This window comes from Phoca vitulina, unplaced genomic scaffold, assembly GCF_004348235.1.
Source record: "Phoca vitulina isolate PV1807 unplaced genomic scaffold, GSC_HSeal_1.0 scaffold32, whole genome shotgun sequence".
Taxonomy (NCBI): domain Eukaryota; kingdom Metazoa; phylum Chordata; class Mammalia; order Carnivora; family Phocidae; genus Phoca; species Phoca vitulina.
In genome coordinates, this window is record NW_022589735.1 from 4,896,762 (window position 1) to 4,916,364 (window position 19,603).

Here is a 19,603-nt window from a genome sequence, read left to right on the forward strand (position 1 = left end):
TCAGCCATGTTAACCCCTGTGTATTAAGAATAATATATATTTTTCCGTTCTACCAAGTTCTTCCAGCAGAGCTGTAGTTGGCCGAATCCGAGCCGTTTTGTCCACGGGCATGCAGTGCTGTCATTGGCTTGCCCATTGCCCTGTGCCTGCCCCCACCGTGGTGCCCGGCCCACCTGACGGACACTTCGGGAGACATCCTGAGACATGAGTGCTGTGCTCAGTCACTGTCGTGGTCACCTGTGCCCTGTTGCCAGATGGGGTGGTAGCTGGGCTCGGGGGCCATATCCGGTGAAAACACTGCTCCATCCCACCCCTCAGAACAGCGCTGTGAGCCCATACTGACCGACCAGCCCTATGCACCTTGGGCTGGGATGTGACAGCATGTGACTATTTGGAAGTTCTGAGTGTTTGCCCGCTCAGAACTTTGGTTTTGTTCCACGAGTGAGAAGGAAAGGTGGACAGCCCCTCTTTCTGCTCTGCTCTTTGATTTTGCTTCCCTGAAGACACTTTCTCATTCGTTCCACAAACTGTTGAGCACCTGCTGTGTACCAGGCACCATGCTAGGCTCTGTACGAGAACGTGGGCGAGATTGCAGCAGAAATGGTCTCTGTTCTGTGCCGCTCGTGGGCTAGGCTGGGAGAAAGAGCCAACCAACCCAGATGGTTACTGCCCGTGACGGACGCCATGGAGAGCATGAGCCGGCCAAAGCAGCGGCCCGGACGCCGGGGCTCCTGGAAAGGACCTGGCTCAGGAAGGCTTCTGTGAGGAGGAGCTCTCGGCCGCGGCCTGGCGAAGGAGGTGGGGCCCGTCAGCCCCGTGAGAGCTGTCAGTGGGGCTGTGCCAGCCACGCACCTGCGCTCCAGGAGCCGGCTGGGTGCCAGCCTTACCCCAGAGCTCGGGGAAGATGGGCAACAAGGGAGAAGCCCAGGCGCCAGCCCTCGAGCAGCTCAGGGCCTCGACAAGGATGTGGCGCAGACATGGTGCTGAAGCGTGAGGCGTGTGAGCCAAGTCCCAGCCGTTCAGCAGGTCCTCACTGAACATGTATCTGGTCCTGGGCTAGAAGCCCGAGCAAGACCTTTCCTCCCCCTAGGGAGCTTTCTGTCCAGGGACAGGGACAGGCAAGAAGCAGGCGGTGCTGTAGGTTTGTGTTAGGCCGAGGAGGCTTGTGACCCAAAGGCCCCCGCTTGTCTTGCTGTCACCCAAACGGCCCCGTAGAGGGACTGTGTTCAGACTCTTACAGGTGGTGCACAGAGCTGCAGGCCCGGTGATGGAGGTGTGCCGCCTGATGCCCTTCGACGTGGCTGGGCCAGGCCTCTGCCTTCAGCAGGCCCCAGCGGAGAGATGAGGGGCCTGGAGGAGGTTGCTAATGGGACAGCTGAGCTACCAGGGTCCTGCTGGGGCTAGGTGGCTGCAGAGCAGGGAGCTGACATTTCCTCAGTGGCCAGCCCTAGGGACCAGATGGGATGCCATGATATTCAGTGGCTGTCACGGAGACGCAGTAGAGCTGGGTGGTGAAGATGTGGACCTAGGTGTCCACAATTTCATAATTGTGGCCTTGGGCCAGTCACTCACATTTCTGGGCTGTGGTTTGATTACCTGTACAATGGGGCTAGTAGTGACTGTCCCGCAGGGTTATAGACGCTGCAGTGAGGGGACGCAGGGCAAGGGCTCATCCCACATGCACACAGTGTAAGTGCCTCAATCTAACCCTTAGCAGTGGGGTTAAGACAGAGAGAGGAGGAAGTCCCTAGTAGCCCTCTTCTGGCGGCTGAGGTTACTTTCCTTGGGAGTGGTGACGGGGGCGGTCACTGCCCACTCGTGCATGTCATCCTTCAGCGGCCCAGAGCCCACCGAGCCTCGCCGGCACCTGGAGAATGCCTCGGCGGCTTCAGCTCCTCCTCTCCCTCGTTTGTTTCAAGTGGCACTTAATTCCTCCTCCTAAAGCCTGTACCAGCCTCAGCACCAAGATGTCCTGTTACCAAACTCTTCTGTCTGTTGTTGGCGGCCCCTTCTATCCTGAGCACCTGGCACATGCACGGACAGCTTCTTGAAGGATGTTTCAGTTAGCCAGGAGCTGAGCATGCCAGAGCTGAGGCCGCACCAGCATTAAGAGTGTCTGAGTCAACAGGGGCCCTTCAGGCCAGAGGCCATCAGAGCCCAGTGACACCCCTCCTCCCCACCCCCACCATGCAGAGCATGTTTTCAGGGGTGAGGGACCACAGGGTTCTCCTCCTTACGGCCTGCTCCAGGCTAGAGTAGATGTGGGGAGGAGGTTGTAGCCTTGCATCTTGCTCTGAAATGTGAATTTGGCCTCTGTTTCTCCTCTTGGGTCCAGAGCCCAATCACCTGCCATACTTAAGAGGAAAAGACAACATCTGGAACAAGCTTGGGCCTGGCCACCAGACAGCTCCTTCCCCAAATCTGCCTGCGCCTGGCTCTGCCTCCCAGCTGGCCTCTCTCTGGAGCTCTTCCCAGGGAATGTGATGCTGTCCACGCGTCCTCTCAGTGGCCAGGACCAGCTGGGCCTTGCTCCATTCTGCACCAGGAGGATTGACTGCACCCAAAGCATTTAGCCAGCATTCATACCAACCCCGCGACACATGGTAGGTGGAAGTGTTACCGCATGGAAACTGAGGCAGTCAGGGCAGTCCCTGCCCAGCCATCATCTTCGCCCCCATGGTACTGTGGTACTTGTCCCTTCCCTGACATCTAAATGATAACATTTAAGGGAAAAGGGAACTTGACTTGAGTCAGGTTGGAATCTCTCCCCTGCGCCCAGGCAGGGCATAGATGTGAGACATGAGATGAGCAACATATGGTATGGCTTTTGCCCCAGTGAAATGTCCATTCATGTTGGGGACATACCAGCCCAGAGACCAATAAAGGAATAGGGCAGACAAGGGGGGAAGTTAAAGGCGCTTGAGTCCTACGGTTGGGAGGAGGGGTGGTAACTGAAAAGTGTGCGGAAGAGCAGAGAGCAAGCACCCTTGTGATTTGTTGGTCTCTTTTTTTTTAGATTTCATTTATTTATTTATTTTAGAGAGAGAGAGAGAGCACAAGGTGGGGGTGAGGAGCAGAAGGGGAGGGAGAGGGTGGAAGAAAGAATCGCAAGTGGACTCCATACTGAGCACGGAGCCTCACATGGGGCTCGATCTCAGGACCCTGAGATCATGACCTGAGCCGAGATCGTGACCTGAGCCGAAATCAAGAGTCGGATGTTTAAGCAACCGAGCCACCCAGGCATCCCTGATTTGTTGGTCTTAAGTCATGGGTCAAGGCACTGTGGGTCAGCATTGTTCTGTGTTTAGCAGAACCTAAGTGTATGATGAAATTTAAGAGGTATTCCACCAAAAAACACAGCTCGGTGGCTGAGATAGGGAGACGGCTAGATTCACATCCTCTCTTTTGAGATGGATACGTGAATAACCTCAGATGAGTTTCTCAGGGAAGGAATTTGTTTTAGTTTGGGAACCACCAAGAAGTAGCTGTGTTTACTGTGGGACTCTTGAACATGTTGGTGTCACTGTGAATCCCCACGGGAAGGAACTGTGATCAATAGTGGTTCCCAAACTTTTATCACGAAAGTCCTTTAAGGAACACCTTAAAACACCTTGCACAGTGCAGTGTAGGGGACCCTGGTACGGCTTACACCCATGACAAACAGCACTGTGAGGCAGGCTACGTGAAGAAGCAGAACCAGAAGCTCCCGCCAAGAGCAGGCTTTGGTTTTTGTGCCATTGAGATGCAAAGCTTGGCTCTGAGGGGCCGACGCACAGAAGGTGCGTCAACATTCGCTAGGTGCTGTGGTGTCTCGGGAAGCCCCTACCACGTGTTTTACTAAGCTGAGTTGCTCAGGTATTAACTCGGGGACGGCCTACCAGACCCCAGGCCCTGTGCCAGACACTCAGGTGCCAGACAAAAATCCCTGCCCAGAGAACTGACTTCCTGGAAAAGAAGCACCTTTGAGCCATTTTGCCCAACTCCGGAGAGAGCAGGCCTGGCCCCTGTTCATCAAATCCAAAAAGATGTGCAGTGACATCTTTTTTTTGGTGCAGAAACCCTATCCCATAGCCTGATCACAAACCTTATTCTACCAACTTAACCTCCTAGTACTTACGCTTGTTTGCAAAAATCCAATCCACTCTCAGAGGGTTTCTGAACATTAGGGAGGATGGAAAGCTCTCAAGACTGAATGTTGATACCTTGTGATAAGTATAGACCCTCCCAAGATAGCCACTGATTTGGGTACCTAAATTGTGATCCATTTAAAAACCCAGTGTTGTAGGATTGCATTTCCACCTCTCACAAGATAAGGCTGTGGCTAGAATTTTTTTTTTCCTGTCTTCTTTGGATCTAATCTACAAAATGATGAAGACCTCTGGATTTTTGTATTCTTTTCTTTTCAGAGAGCGGGGGAGGGAAAGAAAGGGAGAGAGAACAGGAGGGTGGAGGAGGGCCAGAGGGAGAGGGAGAGAGAGTCCCAAGTGGACTCTGCGATAAGCACAGAGCCTGACTCAGCGCTCGATCTCATGACCCTGAGATCATGACCTGAGCTGAAACCAAGAGTCAGTCTCCTAACTGAGTGAGCCACCCAGGCACCCCGGATTTTTGTATTCTTAATCCCCTACTCCTTCCATTTTCCCAAGCCCTGCCCCTCCCAGTGCCCATGTTTCACACCTGGTCATCCCTCTCCTGGTCTTGTCAGGGACCAGAGCCTCCCCCTCTTCAAATCAGCACCTGGCACCTTCTCCCGCCAGATGCTCTAATGGGAAGCTGCTGTGGTAAAGTTCACAGGGCCAGCTCCTGACCTGGGGAAAAAACAGGGTCCCCTGGGTGACCTTATGGCCACTTTGCAGACTAAATGGGGCCCGGCCCTTGTGCCTGACTGTGTCTTACAATAAAAGCTCAAGGAAAAGGGATGACTCTTAAGAATATACCTTGCTGTCTGGTTTGGCTGATGAAATGATCATCCTTTCCCCAAGTTTCAGCTTGCTTGATTTCTGATCCATAACTGGGTCAGATGTTGCATATCCCTTTGGTGTTAGGGGTTGGGCTGCACTCCGGCTCCTCCCCGTCTCCTCTAAGTGCGGGAAGGGGAGCCCTCCCCGTCAGCAGCACACCCTGTTACACACTCGTTTCAGCAAACACCCATCGCATTCGGTGTTTCTGGCCTGGGAAAGGACCCAACAAGCTTGGCAGATTGGGGTAGGCAGAACCTGCACCTGGCTCTGTCACTTCCCTGGCCTCTTTACCATTTTCCTATCCAGGACACCTGAGTGTGTCCTGTACTCATACAGCTAAAAATAGGGCAGGAAGAGGAGGACAGTCAGGTTGGCTCCTTGCTGCTCCGAGGCCCCCTGAGTTCCTCCTGAGTCTCTGGCTTATTTGCCTCACCACCCCTACCTTAGGCTAACACTTCAGGCCAGGACCCAGCTAGCTCTTGCAAGCACCTTCTTGGGCATTCATGCTGCCCTGGGGCTCTCAGCACCCCACAGTGCTCACTGGTCTGCAGAGCCCTTTACCAGCTTCATATTCCTAAACAAACCATACACACATTCTGACGCACGCGTGCACACACACACACACATACGAAAGGGAGGACTAGGGATTTTAATGAGCCAGAGGGCTGCAACTAGAAAAAAGTTGGAAACACTGAAGTTGAAACTAATGTGCTAGATACCCAGTGCATGCAGACACTATTTAAATGGGTATTCCTGTTTCAGGTTATATGAGCAATTTGTGTTTAAAAATGTAAGAAACTAATAATCCCACCGCCCAGAAGTAGCTGCTGGCACTGGATGCCTTTTGTGTGTACGTGCATGAAAGGGAGTTAGAGTTTAGCCCAATTGTTTGTTTTTATTAATATGGGCTATTGATGGTCTTCACTGATAGCCAGCCACAGAAAATCATCACTGCACATCATCTTGCAAAGCAAATTGTGGGGTAATTGGGGAGGGGCTCCCCCCCATGCTTCACAGGCAGTCTTCCTTTTGCCTCCCAGGGGAATAGATGATTCTGGGGCGGGGAGACGTCTGAGGAGTGCTTGAAGAAGCAGTTTATCACAACACTCCTTTGACCTTTCCCTCATCACATGGTGTTGGATGGCCAGCCAGTGAGCAGTCCCAGGTGGCGCAGGCCTCAGGGCTGGAGGAGAGAGCCCGGAAACCGCCGAGGGGACAGGTGGCATTCCCAGAGCTTCGCTGACCCCACCCCAGATGTGGAGGCGGCTGCACAGCGGGGGCGCGCGCACCTGCCGTGGGGCGCAAACACTGAGTTCTTATCTGTCCACCACCCAGTCCTTCCGAAGAGCCCATGAGGGGGTCCACGAGAGCGTCGGCGTGACCTGGGCCCACTTTGTGGAACGGTGGCTCCACTTGCCCTGCTTTCTTGGGGCTGGGGTGTGGACTATGTCACTGGGCTCAGAGAAGGGAAAGGCCTCATTGCTTTCTTTTGCAATCATTTTCTCCCAGTCTATGACTGGTCTTCTTATTCTCTTAACAGTGTCTTTCACGGAGCTGAGGTTTGCGATTGTAATGAAGTCTAGCGTATCATGTTTTGCTCCTTTGGTATTGTATCTAAAGCCTCGTCACCAAACCCGAGGTCATGCAGATTTTCTCCTGTGTTATCTTCTAGGAGTTTTATAGTTTAGTGTTTTACATTTAGATCTGTGATCCATTTTGAGTTAATTTTTGCAAAGGATGTGAGGTCTGTGTCTAGATTCACTTCTTTGCATGTGGATGTCCAGTTGTTCCGTCCTCTCTGTTTCCTTGAAGGCGCTGCATTGCCTGGGAACGCCCAGTGGTCAGGGAGGCTCACTGTTGCTTCATGATTTCCCCGTGAAGGGTCACATGCCACTTTCATTTCTGCCACTGGGGTCTGCAGATGCAGAGGCAAATTCCCTAGCAAGGGTTCTGTTTTCGCTGGGGCCAGTGGAAAAGCCCACAGCAAGACCAAACTTGTTTCTGGATTCAGGCAAGGAAAAAGGTATGCCCCAAACTAAGTGTGCCTCTTTCATCTCAGGCCTTCCATCTGGGATCACTTTACTTGTGACTGAAGTACATCATTTAGAATTTCATTTCGTGAGGTCTTTTGGTGATAAATTTTCTCAGGCTGTGGTTTTGAACATGCTGCTTTTATTTTTATTTTTTTAAGATTTTATTTATTTATTTGAGAGAGAGAGCAGAGCAGGGGAGAGGCAAAAGGAGAGGGAGAAGCAGGCTCCCCGCTGAGCAGGGAGCCCAACGCAGGGCTCGATCCCAGGACCCTGAAGTCATGACCTGAGCCAAAGGCAGATGCTCAACTGACTGAGCCACCCAGGCGCCCCTGAACATGCTTCTATCACATCTATAAAGTTTTTAGCTGTTAATTCTTCAGTGTCTCTATTCTAGCTCTTTCTCCTTATAAAACACAAATTAAACGTGTTAACATCTCGTTCTTTTTTCCATATCTGTTCATCTCATTTATAGTTTTCATTTCTGTCTTGCAGAACTTATTTGTGGATAATAATTTCTGCTCTGTCTTCTAGAACTATCTCCCCATTTACTAATTCTCTCTTCAGCTATATCTTATATGCTATTTAATTCAGTCACTGATTTTTTTTTTTTTTTTGAGAGAGAATGCTGTACATGCACCTGAGTTGCAGCAGGCAGGGGCAGAGGGAGAGAGAGAGAGAGAATCTTAAGCAGGCTCCACACCCAGCATGGAGCCCAACTCGGTGCTCGATCTCCCGACCTTGAGATCATGACCTGAGCCAAAATCAAGAGTCGGACACTCAACTGACTGAGCCACTCAGGTGCCCCCAGTCAATGAGTTTTTTATTTCAGCTTTGAAACTTTTATTTCCCTAGAAGTCCTGTTGGGTTTTTTAAAAATCTGCTTGGTTGTTTTTTATAACTTCTTGTTTTCTCTTCATTTTCAAAATTTTAACTATATTATACATAATAACATATTTATTTGAATAATTTTTTTTCAGTTTTATTAAGGAATAAATGACACATATAATTGTATATATTAAAAATGTACAACCTGATGATTTGATACCCATATACATTATGGAATAATTAGCAAGTTTATCTGAATAATCCTAATAATGGCAGTCTTTTATCATCTATTTCTGCCAGATTTTGAATTATCGTTCAGAAAGTCTACTTCTCTCCGAGATTACAAAGGAATTCCCTCATGCTTTTGCTTAGTATTTTTATGGTTTAATTTAAATTTTTTACATTTTTACTTTGATCCATTTGAAATTAATCCTGATATATAGTGTGAGATAGGGATTGACTTACTTTTGTTCTAGATGGTTACCCAGTTATCTCAACACAATCAATTGAATATCCCATCTTTTTCCTGGTGATCTGAGATGCTACCTTTACCATACATGAAATTTCTAGATATACTTAGGACTATTTTTGGACTTTATTTTCTGTTTCATTGGTCTGCCTAGTTACATACTTTGTGTTTCTCATATCTTGTGGGTCTTTCATTGTCTTTAATTCTTTTCTTTAGTAAGTGATGTATACCAATGGCAAAACCCACATCTCCCCACAGGGCGTACAGTAAGACTTGCATTTCCCTTCCTGCTCCTTTTCCTACCCAGTTCTCCTCCCAGGAGACAGTGTTATTAGTTTCTTATGTATGTTCTATATCTTTCTAAAGATATTTTTGTTCTCTCTTTTCATTTCAAAATAAATCTTAAAAATGAAATGCCAAGAAATAATGAATCAGGATAATGGGTACATGTGATATGCAGAGACTGACATTTATATTTGAGCCCGAATCTTAGTTGAGAGAATCTGAGGGTTGCTGATCTGCCCCGAACATCTCCCCAGAACCCCCAGCCCTCTCTGCCAACCCTAAGACCTGACTTGAGACTGTGAGGGGAGGCCTGCCTGGACCCTGGGCCCTCAGGGGGCTGCCTTCCCCTGGGATGACTGCTTTATAGTTCACATTGCCTGCCACGGAGCCTGAGCGTCGGCTAATACGTGAAACCAGGCCAGTGCGTTGGAGAACGTGCCTGCACTTCATCCTCAATCACGGTCTGAATGCTTCAGGGCTTGGTTTACTCGTTTAGTGATCCATCTGTAATGACCTATTTGTGAAAGAGTTACCAGGCTCTGGCCAGGTGCAGGGTGCCACGCTGAGGGTCGAAAGAATCAGTGTTCATTTCAACAGATTTGTAGTGAGTGCCTGTGATGGGTCAGACCTATCGGAGGCCATATTCCCGACCCCAGGGCTGGGAAACGTGCCTTCCCCACTTCTCCCTCATCACCGTGAACTCAGCTACCGGCACGAGGGCTCACGCTGTGCAGCTGCTTCGTAAACAGTTTTTCACTGAAGGATCAGAAGACTAGTTAGAGGGTGATGAATTTCAGGAGGACGGAATGTTGGTAATGTCAGATGCGGCCAGGACATTGATGAGATGGGAGCTGACCTAGACCCCTGGATTTTTCAATGAAGCAGAATTGGGCTTATGCTAATGACACGGGGCATGGCCAGACCTGCCCGAGGAAAGGCAAGCGGCAGGGCGCGTGTGGGCGGCAAACAGGAAGGCGTGGGAACTTTACCAAGGGCTGCTCTCACCTCTGTCACCAAGGCCACTGAGGATGTGTCAGCTATACCTTGAAAAGCAGAGGAAGCCAGGAGCTGCCCACCTGGTTTAAATCGCAGCATCCCAGGAGGGGTGTGAGCTGTGCCCCAGGGTCGGTCTGTGGATGACCAGCAAGAATGGTTTTAAAGAACTACTTACCTACTGAGAGGAGAAGGAATAGATGAGAATTCTACAAATATCTTCTCTCTTGCTGATATTTTAACAAAGATATCAACTAATAAAACATATTTCTAGTCCTCTTGCTTTCTTTGCCTGCCTGAAGGCATCTGTGTCTAGTCAACCCAGAATAAAACATGGTGAAAGCAAAAAGCCACACCTCAGAGCTATAAATATGTCATAGCAAGAAGTCAGACCCAAAGGGTATTAGCCACAGTCAGCCTCCCCCCATCTCCCCGTCTCTCCCCACCGCCCCCTCCCGTGCTGGTTGCCGAGAAGATAACACGGCCTCGCCTTGGACTTGCCAGGCTGCTCAGCCCGCCTGCGGCTCTGACCCTGGCTCCCACCTCCCCTTCCTTGATGTCTTTCCTCCTTCACTTCACATCCCACCTTCCTTTTTAGGCAAGTGCCTTCCGTCTGGTGGCCAAGGGGCATGTGCTACCTGGTACTTCAGAGGCCTGTGGTGGCGCCCGATGCTGACGGGTCCTCCGGCGGGATGGCTGTCATTCCCGTGTACACAGGGAAACGTGTGTAGAGTGGCCTTTACAGAAGACATTTAGAAATGTCGTCCACATTATAAGGAGGCTCTTGTTCTGCCAGAGCTTACATGCCTTGTCTGCAGGATGGTGGGAACTGTGTGGGAATCCAGGGCCTCTGGAAAAGGCTAATCGCAGGCTTCCCTTGCCATGGCTATCCTGATGGATGCTCCTTGTGGTAATTGGTAACTGAGGTAGTCTTTGGTAAACATTTATGTGCTGCTTCTGTAAATCTGGGGATTGACTGCTGAAAGTCAGCATCAGAAAATGAGGACATTTACCTTGAGCAGCATCGGTTTCCCTGCCCTTCCACCTCCACCCCAGGCGGTCCCTATTCCAGGTGGAGATTGTGGCCTCTGGTTATGTAAGTTTTGGGGGCATGGGGGCCAGTCCTTTGAGTACTAGGCAGAGGCAGACCGGTATAAGTAATGAAACATCTGCCTTATTAGTGAGCACTTACTATGTGCTTTACATTTGGTAACTCATGGAATCCTCAAACTGCCTATTTTAAGCCCCAGAAGGAAACTGGGGCTTGGAGTCTAAGTAACCTCTGCAAGGCCACTGGCATAGTAACCCATCTTGAGAAGAGCGCCCCCTGCAGGCTCTCCTCAGGAGCGCAGACCTTAGCAGTTACCAGGAGAGCTGGAGGGTGGGGGCGGTGCTCAGGGATCCTAGGTCCACTTTGCATCTCCTGTGTCTCCAGTGGACATTGCAGGAGGATGGTACGTGCCCAGTCCTGGAAGGCTGGCTCGGGTCCTCAGTGGAGCCCAGCTTGGCCGAGGAGGCAAAGCCTCCTGAGAGGGGCAGGCCCTGAGCAGTTGCAGGTGATGTGCAAGGGCTGGAGACGGTCTTGGGGTCTGGCCTGGGCAGAGGGGACAGGGGTCCTGCAGGGATGGGCCTGGAGGGACAAGGAGTCACTGACAGGAAGGAGATGGGTTTGAGCACAAGAGGGCTGGTGGCCGTTGGCGTGACATGTGCTGGGCTAGAGAGAAGGGCAGTCTGGTCAGTGTCGGGGGTGCTGGCTATCAGCAGCAGGACAAGGGAGGTTCTGGGGGAAAGAGGGGCCACAGAGTCCTTGGAGGGGGGAGGGTAGTGCCCTGTCCGCCATGAGGAGATTTTATGGCTCAGTGGCACTGAGGGTGGACTGGAGGGTCAGGAGCTTTTGCCCGATGTCCCTTCATCTCCCCCCCCCCCCCCCCCCCGCCTAGGAAAGGGGGTAGAATCCTGGGTGACACAGCTTGCATCCGACTCGTGGCCCTCAGCCTTGGGAATCCATTTGAGCACACAGGGCCAGAGTCTCCTCTGCTATGGCACACTCCTACTGCTCTAAAAACAGTCAGGAAAGAACCTAAAAAGTCCACATGCTCAGAACTCTTGTGAGAAGCAGGATTAGGCAGGTGGGGACAGATGTCAGGGCAGGAGGGTGATACGGGGTCTCGAAGATGAGGGCGTATACCATAGTTGCCTCTTCTCATTTACACTGCGTTTTCATTTCTTACATTTTGAAAAGCTAAATTGTACACAAGGTAAACAGCACCAAAGAGGGTAAAGTGTCTCCCTCTGATGGAGTCCCCGATTCCACTCAGAGGAGGCCCCAGGGCGCCCCATCTCACGTGAGTGTGGAGGACGGGCGTCGCCTCTGCCCCAGGACACAGAGCCGCCCGCCATATGCACCTTCCTCCTTGTTTTCCTCTTTAAAAGTCCATCTGGGAAATGACACCGTGTCAGGGCTCTTTAAATGAGTTTCCTCTTTACATTACACTCTTCAAATCATTTCATTTCAGCAGACCTCTCTGAATGTTCATCCCTTCCCGCGATGAATTAAGAGCAAATGGCTGTGATTTTCCATATCCAAACAAACACACATATTATCCATTTCCTTGTGAATTAACTCAGTCCTCGAAAGGGAGTGCGTGGCAGGGCAGAGGGCCCTGCTCAGCTGTCAGCCAGGCCCTGGGTGAGAGCAGGTTTCTCTGGGCCTGCCCCAGGCACGGCGTCCTTCCCCCTTCCTTCCTGGGCCTTGGCTCGCGCTGGCTCAGCAGCTGGCTTCAGTTCTGCCCCTGCCCTGGCACACGCCCTGTGGGGGTCAGACAAAAGCCCCAGACCCCATCCCGAGGCAGAGACCGCCTGTGGGGCCGCCCCGGGTGCTGCATTCTATCAAGGTAAGTCTGGCAGCCCCAAGGTTAATCGGGTTCAAGTGCATTTTTCAAACATATGTAAACTGTTAAGTGTAACAGCAAAGAGTAAACTGTCGGGGAGGAAACACCAGGTTTTCTGTACTGCTTTTCTCCGCCCCCTGGCTCTCACACACGTGAGAGCGTCTATCCACTTAGCCAGCCCATTATTTTGATAGAGGAACCGGAGGAAAAGATAGTTTTCTTCCCCTAGAAATCGAGCCTGCTGTACTTTGTAAGAGATGAAGTGTGTGGCTGTAGCCTCCGAAACAGTAGCAGACACCTACCAACCGTGGTAAGCATGTAACTTGCAAACTCATGATCCTCCCCCTTCCATAGAAAGGGAAAGCACGCCTCAGGTGTGTATTGGCACGTCTACAGCGAAGTGCAGGCTGGGATTCACGCCCGGGCTGTCTGACAGCAGACCCCGGCTCTGCCACGGCGCCCTTGGTGGCTGCCCCCCCAACCCCCAACTGAAGACAGACCGAGGAGGTAAGCTGATGTAGAAGCGCTGGAGACTCAGGGGAAGACACGGGAAGGCTTTGCAGAAGGGGAAGGGACTCGCGCCCTGGGCTGGGTTGGTGGGTAAGAGGAACGTAGTGTTGGTCAAGAATCCTCTTTTTTGTTAATGTGTATAATGCAGAATTACTTCCTTTTTACTTTGAAATCAGACAAACAGCCTACTTTAGAAACTCCCAAATTAAGCCGCGTTTCTGTCTTACTGCGAGACGTGGGGAAGGTGGGAGACTGGACCAGATGCTCATGGGTTCTTAGGGATCTGTGACGTGGGCTTAACAGCAAGGGACAAGTGTGTGTCAGACTCGGAACATCTGCAGAAAAGCAACAGAATGGCTTATTGTTACAAAATACCTTGTATCCTGCACACACACACACACACACACACACACACAAATGCTACCTTCTGATTCTCTTTGGAATCCCTGGTTCCTCTGAGGCCCAGGACAGGCCGACTGGAGAGCTCTGCTGTGGCCCATGAGTGAGGCCCCGGAGCCTCGGGTTGACACTTCGGCAGGTTTCAGACTCTGCTGCTCATCTCCTGAAAAGGTGAGATGTGGGCCAGTGGATTCTGGGCCCCCCGGGGGAACTGGAGGAAAGTGCGGCACAGTTAGGATGCAGGAAACTCTGAGCAGTCACTCTCCGATTGGGGTTGATTGGGTTAAGGCTTTCCAGAACGGTGTAAAACAGTTCTGAACTCCGTGAACTGCTGATGGAAGCCCGATGCATTGAAAGAAATACAATAAACAGTTTGCTCGTCACGTTGTTGGCTTTGTAGCAAGTATCTGTTTTCTCCTTGGGATTACGTGAACATTTGCTTTCCTTTGATTTCTGGTTGTTATTTTCAATCTTTCTTTTGTTAGCCGAGATGCTTCAAACAGCTCCAGAGAAGCCCCCCGACTCGTGCCTTTGCAAGGTTTGTGTTTCGAGCCTGGCGCAGCCTCCGCACGTCACCTGTTAGCTGTTAGGCGTCTAATTCTGTAAGCCATGACTTCATCTCCCTCAAGGAAGATAGACGGAATGCTTCCATACAACAGATACGGTTCAGTTCAAGATGTTTGGGGTTGGGGGGAGGGAGACTCTAAGCCTCTGGTCTCTGGGTGAACTTGGAAAGGAGACCTGTCAAAGGTATTCACTTTCAGACAGCTGGTCTGTAGCTGAAAAGGCTTCCAAATAATGCCATTATTCACGGCTGTGGGAATTTTGTCAGGCGGCCTTCAAGCCATCCTGCTCCGTGGGGCTGGGGATGGTGGGCCCAGGGGGTCTCGGTAGTGCTTGCTGCTCGGAGGAGAGAATAAGGTCGCCTCGCTGGCCCCGGTCACTACAGATAATGCATCCAGTGGCTCACTACTTGCCGGACCGGCCCTGGCCAGGAGTGGGAACCAGAGACATTTGGGTGTTTTGCAAATTAGATCTTAAAAAAGATCTTAAAACAAAAGAAATAGCTCATAAGCTGGCCGGTGTTGCTCATCATTCAGATTGTCCCCGTGCAACGTTTATCATTGGGAACCTTCCCACACTTACAGTCCAGAGCTGACCCCAGGTGCTCTGGGCCCCAAACCTATCCACTGCTGGGCATTGGTAACAAAACTATTCCTGTCGCTGGCCAGGAAGACTTGGCTTGAGCCGGTGGAGAACCTGGTGAGGGGTCTGTTTCTTCTCTTCCTAACTGCTCTTGCCCAGTTTCCTCCTGTGGTTTCTTGCAGATTCCATTTGTTTTGGTTGTAGCCCCTAGGGCTGTGGCTCCTGAAAGCTCCCTCCAAGGGAGGATCCAACCAAGCACTGAGCTCTGGGAACCGTGAAAAGGACTTGCGTCTGTAGATGTGGTGCTTTCCCGATTCTCTTTCCCAGAATCCTTTTCCCTTAATCCAGGCTGGTGTTAAGAGATGCATAAAACCTTCCAAAATTCAAGATGAATCAGGTGTAGGAAGCCCTCCCTTGCAGGAAGGCATGGGTTCTATGCAAGTGGAGGCAGAGCTAAAGCTGGCTCTGGCTTCCCCAGGGGGCTGCCCCCTTGCTTGTGGCCCTGTGGGCCCTTCCCACCGGGTGTGTGGGGCGGGGCGGTGGCAGGAACCGTGTACAGCCCTGAGCCTGGGGCTTCCATGACCCCGCTGTCATTCTCAGAGGTGAGGATCAGTTACTAGGAAGGGAAGTGAACGAGGAAATTCCTTGGGGGGGGGGGGCTGTGCCCTGCCCCCGTTCCTCACAGCCAGCACCCTTTCCCCGTGCAGAGCCGAGGGGAACTGTTCCGTCCTGCCAAGCAGCTGGTGTCGCCCACCTCCCCTCTCCCCCGGCAGCAGGCAGCCCTCTCCCGGCCAGGAAAGCCCCTTGTGATGGCTGATGCCAAAACGGGCCTGAGGACGAGAGGGTGGGCACTCATGAAGACTTGGCGAGGGCTGAACTCGTGCTCTGGGTTCCTGCCTTTGTTCACTGTCAGATGCAGCCTCCATCTTTCTGGGCTGCTTCTAGCGCCCCAGCTCCCTGCCACCAGATGTGTCCCGGACGGCCGGGCGTGGAACGTGCTTCTCGTAAAAGGTGCGCCTCCGAGGTGCTCTGTCCCGCATGTGTCCCTGGACAAAGGAGTTGCTATGGTAACTACCCTCTGGAAAGCACGCAGGAGTAAACAGAAGATCAGGCTCTTGCTCAACTCGCTGCAGTGTGGGTCTGTGCCCCTCTTTGTTAGCCCCACTGACACCCCCTCCGCCCCCCAGGCGGAGCTGAGGGCCCACCCTTGGGCGGTAGAGGGCGTAGAGGGCGGGAGGGCCGGTCCTCTGGGCATGTGCAGATGGAAGGCGAGCTGGGGTTTGCAGCAAGAGAGGAGTCGTGGATTTTCCTGCTCCTCGGTGAAGAAGGCAGAGGAATGAGACCCCCGCCCAGCTCTTTCCGAGGAGCTGCAACGCTCCTCATCCCACCTGACACACCGACCCCTCAGGGTCACTCCCAGATGGATCCAGGCCCAGTTAGCAGTAGGTGAGCACACTCCTTGAGAGTTCCCAAGTGGAGAAACTCTGGCCGTTGAGGTTTCAGCCACAGAGGAAGAGCCTGGGGGCTGGGCAGGTGGTCGGGGAAGTGAGGGGATTGTTGGAGAATTGATCTCCAGATTTCTGAGCCATGGGTGCTATCACAGGTCACTCCTGTGCTTTATATCCTTGTGTCACATGCCGTCTGTGTCCCACCCAAATGAGCGGCCCAAGGCCACTGAGTTGTGGCGAACCCTCCCCTCCCCCCGGGTCTTTGCGTCCATCACTATGCTCACCTGCGCACAGAACAAGTTAAAGGAGCAGTGCCTAAAATAAGACCACAGCCTCTCCCCACAGTGGCCATGTACCTTCTCTGGGAGAGAGCCTTTCACTACCACTCCGGGCAGGAAGAGGAAACAAGCCATGTCCACTTGCCTGAGAAGCCATAATCTCACATGAGCGTGCCAGAGGGGTGGGCTTAGGGCACCCTTGTGGGTCTCTGTCTAATGAAGGCCAGGTAGAGCATTCTTAGCGCGTTACTGGGAAAAGGTGGCAATCCACCAGACTCCTGGACATTCAGGCTCTGCTGATACTGTTTGGCCCGTGTTTCCCTGTGGCCCCAGAAGGCAGGGGATGGTGAGGAGGTGAGGGGATAGTGGAGGCCAGGAGGAATGGCAGGTGGCTACAACTCTGTGGTACCAGCTGCTCCTCCCTGGCCACTTGGGCCCCCCCAGAACTGCTCTGGCTAGCTCCCTTCTCTGCCTTTACCCCTCGAGGCTGTGCTCGCATCAGGTGAGGCTCCCGTGGCTCCCTCCCCAGCCAGGGGCAGGACCACGGTGTTGCAGGTGTGGTGCATCCTCCGGGAGTGCGGGAGGAGAAAGCCCAGGCGGGGCCCATTTCTGCATCATGGCACCTGGTGCTCAGGGTCACTTGGGCATATCCCAGGCACCCTCTCCTGCTTGGCCGAGACAGGTCCGTCTCCGCTGGACATTGGAGCACACTGCCACCGTCACTTACAGGGAGGCTTCAGTGGAACCGGCAGGTGGGCCATCTCCCCCCTCCGTCTGCACTCGGGCTGCAGGGGGAACAGTCCTGTTGAGATTAACGGTTAAGGGTGGGAAATGTACTGGTTCTCGTCCTGTCCTCACAGGGCCTCCCTCTAGTGATTCTCAAATGGGAAACAAGGTGAGGGACTCTGGCCTGGGAGCGCCACGTAGGCACGGGCCTCGTGGTGCCTCCGGGGGCGGTGTATCATCAGTGACGTGATTTACTGAGTCACCGAGTTCCTGCCTGGGGTTCCTAGTGGACACCTGTGCCAGGTGTGACTGGTTTCCCACCACTGCCACTGGGAGGGTTTGCGTGAGGAGCCAAGCAGTTTTACAGCGCTCTACGCCGTCGTTACTGCATCGGATCCAGCCGCTAGCGCTCCTTCATGTGTATCGTGCAATCCTGTCAGCTTTAAATACGGGATCTGTTCCCTACTTTATAATGATTCTGAGTTCTGACTTTGCTGGAGATCTTTAGTACTGACAACATAACCCGGAATACCAGGAATTCTTCAGTACCAGGAGGAGGTCAGGCCTGAGCCCGCCCCCAGGGGAGTGGTCCTAGGCGGGGCGGTGGCACGGGCAGAATTGCAGACGCGGGGAGGGGAGTGTAAGATACATTCTAGGACAATCTGGGTTAAGAAAAATGAGGAAAGGTTGATGTCGACATTTCCCAAGAGAACTATGCTGCGGAGGAGGAAAAACTCTCTTGCCAAAGGGCACTTGCTATTTCGGCCCATCTTTGGTGCTGTGGAAGAGCTGTTGTCCTGTCCCGTGAGGGCCTGCCCTGAAGGCCGGGCAAATGAACCCGAGCACCAACTAGGGCCTGGGCTCCTAGCTGTCTAGTTTTTTTTTTTTTTTAATTTTATTATGTTATGTTATCATACATTACATCATTAGTTTTTGATGTAGTGTTCCACGATCCATTGTTTGCGTATAACACCCAGTGCTCCATGCAGTACGTGCCCTCCTTAATACCCATCACTGGGCTAAACAACCCCCCCCCAAAACCCTCAGTTTGTTTCTCAGAGTCCATAGTCTCTCATGGTTCTAGTTTTTAAAATGTTTTACAGTGTTGGGGCACCTGGGTGGCTCTGTTGGTTAAGCGTCTGCCTTCGGCTCAGGTCATGATCCCAGGGTCCTGGGTTCGAGTCCTGCATCAGGCTCCCTGCTCAGCAGGGAGTCTGCTTCTCCTTCTCCCTCTGCCCCTCCCCTGCTTGTGTGTGCTCTCTCTCTCACATAAAATCTTAGAAAGTTCTACAGTGTCAAGCATACAGAATGCTGAATGAGGGACACTCACATCGCACCCCTCGATTTAATAGCACTTAACATATCACCGCATTGGCTTTACTCTGTGGAGTTTGTTGCAATTATTTGAGAGTAAATTGCAGATGTCAAGATCCTCCACGGCCTAGTATTTAGGCATGTATCTCCTGTAAACAGGGTTCTCTACAGAGTAGTGACATTATGGTCACACCCAAGAAAATTAATAATCCTTTAGTATCTAATAGCCAGTCTATGTTCAGATCTCAGTTTTGTCCAGAATGACTTTTATAGCTCGCTTTTTTTTTTTTTTTGTAATCAGTATCCCGTCAAGCATTGATAGGTTTGATATGTTGTGTTTGGTTGTTAGGCCTCTTCAGCCTGTTCTACTGCATCCTACCTCTTTCTCTTTATGTTTTAGGATGTTGACTTGGTGGAATCCCGTCATAGGCTTTTAGTTTTGAGTCTGAATGTCTAGGTGTTCGTTGTTGCTTTTGTCAACAGAGATTGGCCAAGCCCCTGCGGTCCCAGAAACGCAGGCATGACCCGCTGCTCAGGATGCACGGCTCACTGTCGGGGCCACACTGCTGGCTCCGCAGGGTTGGTCCTGGTGGCGTGTGGAGGACTGACCGCAGGCAGCCCGTTGTGGGAAACAGGGTCACGTGTGCGCTCCACCACTTCTTACTGGGGGACCTCCGTGTTTTCATCTCCAAAACAAAGGGGATGGAGCGGAGGGGCCTCCTGGTCCCATTCAACACCTGTGCGACTCAGCTCAAAGTGTGGCGGGGCAGAGCACCTGCAGCTTCATGCCTCGGGGTAGCTGCTTCCTGAGGCTGCTGCCCGTGCCCAGGGCCGTGAATGTGGGGCCCGGGAGGATGCCTGAGATCCTCTGACGCTCTCACCTGACCAGATGCTCTCCCACTCTGCTCCCCACAGCTGAGATTCTGGAACTGGCGGGCAATGCAGCAAGAGACAACAAGAAGGGACGGGTCACGCCCCGGCACATCCTGCTGGCTGTGGCCAACGACGAGGAGCTGAATCAGGTATGGGGCACTCTTCTCCCTCCCCTGCCAGACGCTTGGGCGGGCAGTCCTGCTGCCCAAGAGACACAGGGGGGTTGGCATTTGGCTGGCTGTCAGAGGTATGCACTGCGTTTTGGATTATTAGCAGCTTCTCTGACCCCCATGCCAGTTTTTCCTCAAGGCTTTATTTGGGGACAGGAGGGAATGAAACAAGGTATTTGGCCCTCCCTGGAGGAAAGAGTGAAGTTTCACTGGAGTGAGGGACTCTAAGAACCTGCTCCCTGTATACTGAGCCTGAGTCCTGTCAGCATCCTTGGAGATGCC

General features: G+C 52.2%; 1 protein-coding gene across 6 annotated transcripts in view; it reads left to right on the forward strand.

Annotated features, from left to right (window-relative positions):
* LOC116645119 (core histone macro-H2A.1) overlaps positions 1–19,603 on the forward strand; it is an 82,227-nt gene that overhangs the window by 13,177 nt on the left and 49,447 nt on the right. For all 6 annotated transcript variants that reach the window (XM_032425092.1, XM_032425090.1, XM_032425095.1 and 3 more), the window contains exon 3: positions 19,194–19,300. In XM_032425092.1, coding sequence (XP_032280983.1) covers positions 19,194–19,300 — 107 coding nt within the window. The remainder of the gene's footprint in view (positions 1–19,193; positions 19,301–19,603) is intronic.